The sequence below is a fragment of the Pogonomyrmex barbatus genome, unplaced genomic scaffold (genome assembly GCF_055798465.1).
Source record: "Pogonomyrmex barbatus isolate J1 unplaced genomic scaffold, ASM5579846v1 scaffold2, whole genome shotgun sequence".
NCBI lineage: Eukaryota > Metazoa > Arthropoda > Insecta > Hymenoptera > Formicidae > Pogonomyrmex > Pogonomyrmex barbatus.
The window spans coordinates 184,547-195,965 of NW_028297116.1; the positions used below are offsets into that span (position 1 = coordinate 184,547).

Consider the following 11,419-nt stretch of genomic DNA (forward strand, 5'->3'; position numbering starts at 1 on the left):
AAAAATGATTTAACTGATATTTATAATTTATTTAATAAAATATAAAAAAAATCATTACATGTTTCAACAATGTTATAAAAAATACAATACATTTTAAGATAATCATATGACGACCATGTATCGTTGTTAAGTTTAGTACGAAGAAGGCATTACGTATATAGCATATTATTTCAGAGAGCAAATAGTTAAAGAGATGCTTATCGCTTTTCTGATATGAGCATGGTATGCTTATATGCTCGGACAGTGAACGTGTTTATGCAGAAATATCAATAAACTTTGCCATCTATATGTAGAAGTAATAATTTAGAAGGTAGCCCGGAATTGGCGATCTCGCTGATTTCTTCGCTGAGAAAAAAATGAATGAGGAAAGAAAGAATGAATCACTTAGACGCTGTGGAATAACATTTTTGTAATTCTTGCGAGAGAGAGAGAGAGAGAGAGAGAGAGAGAGAGAAGGAAGGAGGGTGAAAGGAAGAAAGAAAGAAATGCATGTTGCATATATTCTGGATACAAAATTCATTTTTCTAGACAATTGTTCGCTTACATTATCAAGATCGCTCATACGTTGCGAACGACATTGTCGTTTCGGAAAAGGTATATAGCTATTCTCTTTACAAGAACAGCTTATCCTAAGATAAAGGATACGAAGTAGGAGCTTGTTGTTCCAATAATTGTTAATAAATTTTAGAACGATGCTATTGATGAACGTTGTATTTTCATCGTTTATTTTCATCGTACATCTTTCCCTGACGACAACGCCTTGATAATTCGAGAGATTTTCTGTGCCCTCACGTTATTCGTTAGGATTGAAGATCATGTTGGACAATCGTATATGTACCGTCGATTTTCTTTTTAACGTCAACAAGATTAAACATTTTTCTCTATTCCAAGATTTCTTTTCTTCGTCTTCGATTTTATTGTAAAAAATCACTACATGGCACGCGGAATATTGTTTTATTCCTTCTTTTTAGTCACACAAGCAAAGTTTAGAAAGAACAACTTATTTAAGATGAAAGAAAGCCTGGAATAGAGAATCGATTTGAGAAACAAAGGAAGTTCGACCTGTAGCTTTCAAGAACATTGACGTATTTCATCGTCTTCATCACGTGATTGCGTGAATGAACGAATGCAAATCTAGGTACAAATATTTATAAATAAGACGTGTACGACCCCATAAAGAAGATATGATCACTCCCTCTATTTTTACCTTCTACTATCTAGTAGAAATCAGAAAGGAAGAGAAAACAAGAAACGAAAAAACATTGTAAGAGAGAGAGAGAGAGAGAGAGAGAGCTAAATATCGAGTTCCAAGCGATTCTCGTTTTACAGATTATTTTTATCATTGAAGAAGAAGTAGTTTTGTTGCAGCATCAGAGAGAAAAGGGGACAGAAACAAAAGTCGTATAAAGTTAGAAAAGATTAATAAACATTATGTTATATACGCGCATGGACGTGTATTCGTCTTCTATTTTTCTCTTTGTTGAATTTCATTCTTGTACGAAGCGTAAGATAGAATTAGAAGGAGAGAGACAGGGGGGAGGAGGGAAAGATAAAGAGAAAAAGAAAGGGAGTGTGAATTATGTAAATATATATATATACATACATATACATTATATAAAAAAAATATAATTACAAATTATAAGAAGATTGTACATGTGTAACGAATGTACGATGTACGAGTAATTAATTAAATTAGTTTGTATAGGCTGGAAGATATTACATCTTCTTCGTTGCCATGCGGAAATTGAGAGGCATATGTAAAACTTCGATTACAAAAATAATTCTTTTTTATATAAATTTGCGTATATTTGTAATCCCTCCATCCCTCTAATCACATAATTTAATTTTAGTTAATTAGAAAATTGAGAATTTTTTATTCTAAAATGATTTTTAAGTTCTCGATATATCATATGCTTTTTATATGTATATAGATCGTTCTATTGATTGAGATAATTTTAAATTATAAATTTGAACACAATAATGCAACTTTCTATTCAACAAATTTTATTAACTTTTTTATTTTATAATTTATTACAAAAAAATAATATTTTTTATAAACAACATCATTTTTCTTTAATTTTTCATGAATATCACAAATCTAATTATAATACAAATTTAATCTAAAATAAGTTCAAATAAGTAATTATAAAATAAGAAACATAGTTTAGCAGAAATCTTTTTACAATGGAAAAATGAAAACCTTAAAGTTATAATTAAACGAATTGGTCATTCACAGCCTACTTTCTTTGAAAAGTTAGGCCAGAATTGACTTTTTTTTTTTTATCATAAAGTTAGTAATGTTTAGTGTTAAGATGTACGAAGAGCGAAATCATCATTTAGTTTTTGAGTACGTTTTAACATCAGTTATGAACGTTTATTCTAGCAAAATTGCAAAAAAATACATTTTTCATCTATTCTTTTCGTTAATAATTTCTTGAAAAAAATTACACTTATTACTTTTAGGTTCAAAAATAATATAAAAAAAGAATATAGATGTGCAATTTCACGTGCAATAAATTCATTAACAACAGCTTTAGGATCTCCATTGTCCCTATTATTGATACATGATCTTATGTCACTAAAGTACTCGATTTAGTTGAATACTAAACCAAGTTCCTCGCACATAACAATTTTCAAAAACACTTCTCTAGTAATAGAACGTAGGAAATGCATCATCTTGCGAAAAGTTTAGTATAGATATCACCGCGATCTATTCATCTATACATCAAATTGGCTTGAACAGGTCCAGCTTCGCGGTATGAACAGATCCAAGTAATAATTGGGATGAGGGGGACAGTTGAACCGAGCGTAGATCTCTATCGAGTACAGAGTGAACATGATGCCGTTGCCAAGGGTAAGGGAAAACCACATGAAGATATTGCTGGTGACGATTTTACGAACGAAAAACATCGCGAAACCAATGCCGGCGAACAAGACGAACATTACTGGGTAAAAGAAACGGAACATGAATGCAATTATGTATTCGTGAAAGACGGCGGAAATGAGAAATACAGCAGCGGCCGACAGTGTCTTGTTACGCGGCACCACGATGTCGTACATGTCTTTGTAGACGTAAGTATACAGCCAGTCGTGCACCACCAAATTCCACGTGCGGTAATACGTATGATAGGTCGTGCAGTTCCACCAGTCCTACAATGGATACAAACGATACAACAATTCATAAAAATATAATTTGCCTTCAATCAACAATAATTCCGAGAAAATGAGTTATCAAAGTTCACAGACTAGTGTAATATCGCGAAAGTTTTTCATGTGAAAAAAATGTTTATTTCATCAGAACACTGGTGTAATATTTTGCATAACCATTCCGAAAGCTTTCTGAAGCTATGGTGAAGTCATCACGTGTATCGAAGCTATCACGTAGCGTGATATATTTCCCAAAAAGTATTCCATATCTTATAAATTTTGAGAGATAAATTAGTATTAAAGATGAATACAAGATTCACCTTGTAAAATAATCGGTCGGCAAATCTCAGCATTTCTGCCCAAGCATTCATCCACGAGTGCAACAATAGATATTGTCCAGTGACGAAGTAGAGAATGCCAGGAATGGATGTTTCGATTATACTTCTGATGAACCATTTTTGATCCAGATGTCGCGTGCCGAACACTTGAAATGTCGGCATTATAAGACGTTCAAAAATAAGGGCGAGATAAAAGATCGCTAAACCAACTTCAGCAAAGTTTCGAGCTACCACCGTCCATCTGATCTTCTTCGTCCTAGGAAAATCAATTGCGTTTAAATATAATATTTTCTAAATACAATATTTTCTCAAGTATTAATACTTGAATGATTTTCTATTTTGATAAATATAAAACTTCAAATTATGTTATTGAAGTATTGAGGAGATTCAAACATTTTGTTTATGTATATATATATATATATATATATATATATATATCTCGCAAATCTCTTTGAAACTTCTTTGAGGCTAAAAGTTTCTTAATTAGTTTCATATTAAATTTAATTAGTAAATTTAGTTTAATAATTGTAATTGAAGTTGTTTTCTTTCTCGCGCACAATTACAAGTTCAGATTGTTAATTTTCTCTAAATAAGATCTTTCATATACCTTCTCTCATATATATCAAGGTATTTACCTGGGATATTCATCACGGTACACAAGAGTCGGTGCAAACAGAAAGTACAAATAGTGTGAAAACTTGGGACCATTCGGCCGTGGAGTTTCATTATGTGGTTTATACGACAGGAATCTGGATGCCGTGCTCCTGACAAAAGCGTGTGTCTTCATCATCATGCGTAACTGAAAAAGCAAACGAGTCGTTTCGAGATTATGAGATTAGAAAGAATTTTGCATTGTTGTCCAACATCAAATATTTTTAATATTGAAATAATATATATGCACACACACACACACACACACACACACACACACACACACACACACACACACACACACACACACACACACACACACACATACATATAATTTCAATATTATAATAATATAAATATATATATTATAATAATATATATATTATAATAATATAAATATATATACATATATATAAATATATATATTATAATAATATAAATATATATATATATATATATATATATAAATATATATATTCTAAGTATTAAATCCTAATACATTTAAATACAATTTGATATTTTCCACCAGAAAATTATTTTTTTTTCTTATTCCACGTTATTTATGGTAATGCATGTATAATTTAATCGATATATCTTGTATTTTGAGGAAATGAACTTCATGAAAGTTGGTCAAAAGAGATTTACGGTTTTCATTAATTCACAAATAGAAAAGAAAGTCTAACATGTTTTTAACAATCTGTAATATCGAACGTGACAATATGTGACAAAACTGATTTATTTTGTGTACTTTGAAAGAAAAGAAATCTATTCCTCACGCTTCTAACGTTATAATTCAGTATGACGACAGTGAAGAAAGAGTCGAGTTATAAATAAAAATTTTTTAAAGTACGTACTTGTTCTGCAAGAATAATTACACTAGAACCTACAGAAAGTTCTTCGTTAATCACTGCTCTGACTGGCAAAACTATAAATAAAACTTGATACAAAATAAAGGTTGACAGCCAGCCATAATCCCAAATTTTTCGGAAGAAAGCTATAAAAAGAAAAAACAATTGAATTGAAACATTTTAATTAAATTGTTATATTAATTGATATTGTCTAATTTAATTTATTGTAATTAATTGATATTATCTTTACGATTATCCTGCGTTATATTATATTTCAAATCAATTGATCAATCATCAATTTACATTACAATTTTATTTTTTGATAAAAGTTATAGATTTTATTTTATTTTAGAATTAAATCATTCCAATTTACTTTTCCTTTTTTTTTTTAAATATTTTTAATGTTTAAATTAAGAGTGTCTAAATCTAAGTTGTAGAAATTCTTACATTTTGGCATGAAGTTGAGTCGTTGATACGCCCAGATGTTGAAAAACACATAAAGACTGAATGTCGCGGTTTGCATGAAGAACCAAATATAGACACACGTGGGGAATTTTGTGAAACCTTTTCGTAATGTATTGGTACCGATGTGAATTCTTCAATAACCATTAATTAACAAGCAAAATTAAATCAAAATTATTAAAAACAAATTAATTAAATACGAAAAAATTAGATAATCGAGAAACAAAAGTTAATAGGAAATATAAATATTTAAAATATATTTTAAATCTATTGGATGATTAATTCGATCTTTAATTTGTTTGTCTAGTCAATGAGGTTGAACATAATAAAATAAATGGAAAAATATTTGAATTATTATCTTACGTCGCGAGTAATTTTCCACACTATAATATAACACACTATATAAACGACTGTGCCGTTCACTTCAACCCCGATAACTTCAGATAAGAAGAGAGCAGTTTTGATTGATGAAAGAGTATAAAATTACCCGTTACTCAAGACAAAACATCTTACAAACATTTCAAGCAGAATATTTAAGAATTTTAAAAATGTATACTGAAAATATTCACTTAATTAATATTATAGATATTGAAAGTGTATGGATGAAATATCATTTTCATTTTTTTTTTTTGTGAAATGATGACATTAATGCAAAGAGCGATTCAGAGCGCGTTGCAGACTTACGTTTCCGAATCCATAATGTCAGATACGATTGTACTGACAAACAAAAGCATGAGGGTCACCATAAACATATTGTAAACTGTGCGAATGTGAGGGATCTCGAAGAGATCGGTGAGCAACGAGTTCCTCTCGAGGAATTCTTTGTCTGGCAGCTCATCTTTTTTGTCGGATTTCCTGCAAACGTATATAAAATTGGAGATATAAAAAATATGTTAAATAAATATGTATAAATACATATATTTCATTTCATTGTATTTATATACTTTAAGAGCAAGCTCGCTAAAAAATGCATATTTACATTGTTGCGTCATTAGACAGAAGAAAAACATACAAACATGATACTAATAATGAAATGTTAATCATAAAAAATGCACATCTCTAGAATGTTTTTATCTTCCTTATTTATCTCCATTCGTGATCACTGTAATCAATTGCAAGCTCGCTAAAAAATGCATATTTACATTGTTGCGTCATTAGACAGAAGAAAAACATACAAACATGATACTAATAATGAAATGTTAATCGTAAAAAAATGCAAATCTCTAGAATGTTTTTATCTTCCTTATTTATCTCCATTCGTGATCACTGTAATCAATTGACTTTAATTGATAAGAAATCAAATCGAGACTAAATTTTTTTGACATAGACTTTTTTGGAATGTTCAGCCGACACTGTAAATCTATTTCCGATCAGAATTAAATAATAGAGCAGAAGTAATAATAAATAAGTAATAATAATCGAAAGAATACGATATAAGAGAATTTCACATTCATAATTGCTTCTTATTTATTTACTAATATTCTACATTTTTCGCGAATGCATTCTATTTTCTGCTCAAAACATTACATCTTTAATTTCCGATTTAAACGTAATTTTCACCTTTTATCGCGATATTTGTCCACGCTTGTCCATGAGAATTCTCCATTTTTTCGAGGTGTTTCTATCTCCTGCAGAACGTCGGACATCATGTCGTTAATGCGATTGTTGACATGTCCCAGAACATCCTCTCTCATTTCCTATAAAGAAATAAATTTTTTGAGAAGAACGTCAAACATGTTATCTCTCGTATCTTATCGATTTATATTTTTAAACGATCTCTCTCTCTCTCTCTCTCTCTCTTTCTTTCTCTCTTTCTATCTCGGGCGCCGTCATTATCTTTTTTTTTTAACGATATCAGCCCGATATAATTAATGAAACTAATTCACATTCCATTAAATCTAATTACGAAGCAAGCTCGAGGTATTCTTTCATACCTGTATTTTCTTTCGCAGTACATTAACGGTCGTTTCACGTAAAACATCCGTAGATACGTTTCCGTTCGCTACTGAAAAAAGAAGTAGATATCTATAATCGTGCCGTCCAGATAACGAAAGCAGATAATAAATATCGAATTAGCATGAAAATAGGTTTGGCATATTTGTCGAGAACTTGGTGTAAACAGTCATAATATAACTTTTGTCAATCAACATGGTCGTTGTTGATTTTCTGCAAAAACGAAGTCTCTTATGAATGAAGGAAACTGTTGTAATAATTTTTCTAAATTAAAGTTTTTACTTTTAAGATTATTCTTTATTCTTAAGATTATTTTTGAATTGAGTATTATTTCGGTCTCATGTTTTACTTATGTTTTTGCTTATTGTTTAGTGTACAATTTACAATGCAAAAGTTTATTTTGTGTCTTAGATCTATAATAATTATAATAATCGAATGCAGATATACATAAATAAATGATAATAATAATACAATAAAGATATAAATATCCATAGAGGTAAAAAACACTAATTTATATTTAATATTTTTATATTTATATTTATATAATTTAATTTATATTTAAATATCCATAGAGGTAAAAAACACTAATTTATATTTATCTATATAAATATATAAATGAATTTTTATACATCTTTATTTTATAGATATAAAATAATTATTTCATAATTTTATGGTTCTTTTGAAGTTAAAATAATTGAGAGACTATTTATTATTTATTTTATTTATTTTTGTTAATTTTTCAAATCCAGAATTTTCGAGAATTTCTTAAAAATTAATTTCGACGATAAAAACGATTAATAAGAAAGTAGCAAGTCATTTGTGTTAAGCACTTTTGCATTATTAAACAAATTGAATAAATTCCGTAACGCAATTAAATCCTAATAACGCGTAAGTATTTGTCGACGCTCAATTATCAACTTTGAAGTGTTATCGCAATTGTAGAGAGGTCTCCAACTCCGATAGATAAAAACAGTATAGTAAATAAACAAAAGTTTAGCTGGTTGAGGATATTCATAGTACATAAAACATGAGGCATGAGATCGAGAGTAATAAACAGAAATCCGTTAAATGTCATATACAAGAAATTAATATTTTATAATGAAATATATTTAGCGTGTACGTTATTATGTATATTTTGATTTCAAATTGCACACAATTTCCTTTAAAAGTATTTAATAAACGAAAATGAAATAAATGCTGAGTGTTTCTCGATAAATTTCAATGAAAAAAATTTTTTAATGAAAATCAATATTTAAAAATTAATAAATGTATGTTGATAAATGAAAAATTATATATATATATATATATATATATATATATATATATATATACATAAAATAGATTCAAAGAAGACGTTTTATTTATCTATTTTAAATAAAAAATTATAAATATTAGAGGCTGAAGATGCTAAAGATGCTATGTAAATTTTAATTTTATCCCACGGAAGCCGTATTCCAAATTTCACTAGTATCAAAAATATTTAGTTTGTGTCGTATTATAAATTTTCAATGATGAATTTTGAAACATAGTCATAACACACAATTTAATTATTTCTATAAATCAGGATTATCATTCTTTCAGGATTTAACCGAGCTATCCGCTCGCGTCTTTACCCCTCTCGTGAAAGCCTTTCGCGACGTTGGTGTGGGTTTCCTCGGAATGTTCAACGTTTAACGTTTCCGTAACAGATCCCATGGTTAACAAGTGCGGACTCAACAAGAAGGATCGGCAAATTTTACGGAAATTTTACGGAAATTTTCCCACGACGATATTACACTCCCAGATATAACTCTGTTCCACGCTCTTGCGGTCTTCCTAGAAAGTCAACTGCTCCATATCACAACAGGAGTTCGTCGAATTGTAGATTTTCGTTCGCCGTAATTCACTCAATTATATAACGACATAATTGTAAATAATTGATAATTATATATAATAATATTATAGTATAATATTGTAGACAATTGATAATTATAATAATATGATAATATATCACGATTGTAAATAATTGACTTTTAATTGACGATTATTAATTTTTCTTCATGTATTTTCGACGATTTCAACGGCGCCTCAACGACGACGAACTGCTCCCGTCGTGATTTCGATCACGACTTCGCCTCTCGATCACAACTGCGCCCGCATCACTTCGTGCACGCTCCGCGACTATCTGAGTCTAAGCGACACACGATCGCCGTCCATTACCCCGCCATGGGTACAGTACGCACCGATCGAACCTCAGAGGACATGTGTACTTCTGCAGATAAGCTCTCGAATGACTACACATGTGATACACGTCAGTCGATTGTTTTCCACGCGTCCATTAGTCCTCCCGATTAGTTGTTCGAACTTAGGAAGAACACGTGCACTAACGAACACGCGTACTAACGAACTTCTTGCTTCTTGATAAGGAAAGCTTAATGAAATTCACGCTTTTCAAAGCGACAAAAGATTTTTTTTTTTTTTTTTTTTTCAATATTTTAAATATGCTGTAGACCCTGTTGGAAGAATATGAAACAAACAAAATTATAAACAAAATTATATTTTAGGCATACATTCTATTCTGTGTATTAATATAGTTTTTCGATAACCGATTTCCAATGATAAAAAATAATTGCAATATTGTGAAAAATACACAATCATCATCATACACAAGTTAAAATGATTATATATTACAATTATTATTTTTAAAATTTTCAAAATTTTATGCTAAATTTTCTTTAAAAAAAGCATGTTCAAAATAAGACTATATATTTAAAACAGCGAATGTTTAAAATGTATTTAAATCATGACGATTTTAATGAAAATTAAAATTTGGAAAAAGAGGAAGTATTTTTCGAGGCAAAATTGTATTTCTGTCACTTATCAATTATAATACAAACCAAACATTATAAAAGTTGTAAATGTTAATTTATAAATTTTTATTTTATTTCTCAATCTTACAATACTTTTTAATGTATGTAGGATATTGTTTATTGCATTATTTTTCTTTTCTTTTTATGAATAAATAATGCCGCTTATAATTTTTGCTTATAAATTGATTGAAAATAACAAGTTTTTGATAAGTTTTAGCGAAAAAAAGACTGTAATATTATATTTTTTAGTTAATTTGCATTTTATTTTAATAAAATTCTAATTTGTCACTTAATTATAAAGATATACATTAATAAAAGCGTGAAAGTTGCGATACACTGATCACCTTTGACACGTACGATAAGGAAAATGACATTAAATCAATGTCAAAGAATTTTTTATCTCAATATGATTGCAAAAATGGCGGAAAAATCTAATCATATTTTAATTGTATTTTTGTTATATATTTTTGCCTTTAGATTTCTTGATATTTTTCGCACACGATTTTATTTCCTTTTTTTTCCTATCTCATTTGTAAATCAATTTGTCTTCTCGGACGTTCGAGCTAGTTCCATATAAATTTTTTGGTTGATTCTTTGTAAAACAGTTTATGAAATATATATCATATATATCGGTCGAATGTACGATGCATGACACAGCTTCGCCCGTTACTACTTGGATAATCCACATACTAATCCTTATGAATTGCCTGACCTTTAAACCTCTTCGATGCGAACGTATGTGACAAGTGCATATATATATGTGTGTGATAAGCGATAAGGAACGCAGTTGATACAGGTCTTTCAAACGTTTTTCACCTTCTGATTCATCCGATACTTTATTACTGATACTTTACGAGAGAAAATAAATCAATGTCCATTTTTTTAAACTTTATGTATTGCAGCATTTGTAATAAACATTATATATTATTTGATATCATATAATAAATTATTGTTTAATATCATAATAAAATAATAGTGATTAACCACATATATTTATACGTGTAAAGTTGTTATGATTATGATTTGTATTAAAACAAATATTAATAATATTTTTGAGAAAACAAAAATAATCTTTAATATATCTTTTAGAATAAAAATATTATCACTTTTTTATTTGTACATATTATCATAACAATTATTTTGAAATAAAATTATAATTTATTATTTGATA

General features: G+C 29.0%; 2 protein-coding genes across 7 annotated transcripts in view; one reads left to right on the forward strand and one right to left on the reverse strand.

The window, feature by feature from the left end:
* The window catches only part of kkv (hyaluronan synthase-like protein kkv), a 41,870-nt gene that overhangs the window by 5,436 nt on the left and 25,015 nt on the right, over positions 1-11,419 (forward strand). The gene's annotated exons all lie outside the window — the stretch shown is intronic.
* On the reverse strand, positions 1,988-9,583 carry LOC105426039 (sterol O-acyltransferase 1). 3 transcript variants are annotated; one of them, XM_089077591.1, is made up of 10 exons: positions 9,393-9,582; positions 9,013-9,214; positions 7,381-7,451; positions 7,007-7,143; positions 6,131-6,301; positions 5,432-5,580; positions 4,991-5,130; positions 4,121-4,284; positions 3,468-3,741; positions 1,988-3,150 (listed from the first exon to the last, which is right to left on the reverse strand). In XM_089077591.1, exons 2-10 carry the CDS (start codon positions 9,092-9,094, stop codon positions 2,719-2,721), a joined length of 1,620 nt encoding a protein of 539 aa, XP_088933717.1. In that variant the 5' UTR covers positions 9,095-9,214; positions 9,393-9,582; the 3' UTR covers positions 1,988-2,718. The 3 variants fall into 3 exon arrangements, with proteins under 3 accessions (XP_088933717.1, XP_088933718.1, XP_088933716.1); XM_089077592.1 differs by having other exon boundaries at positions 7,381-7,448; positions 9,013-9,583; XM_089077590.1 differs by having other exon boundaries at positions 9,013-9,582.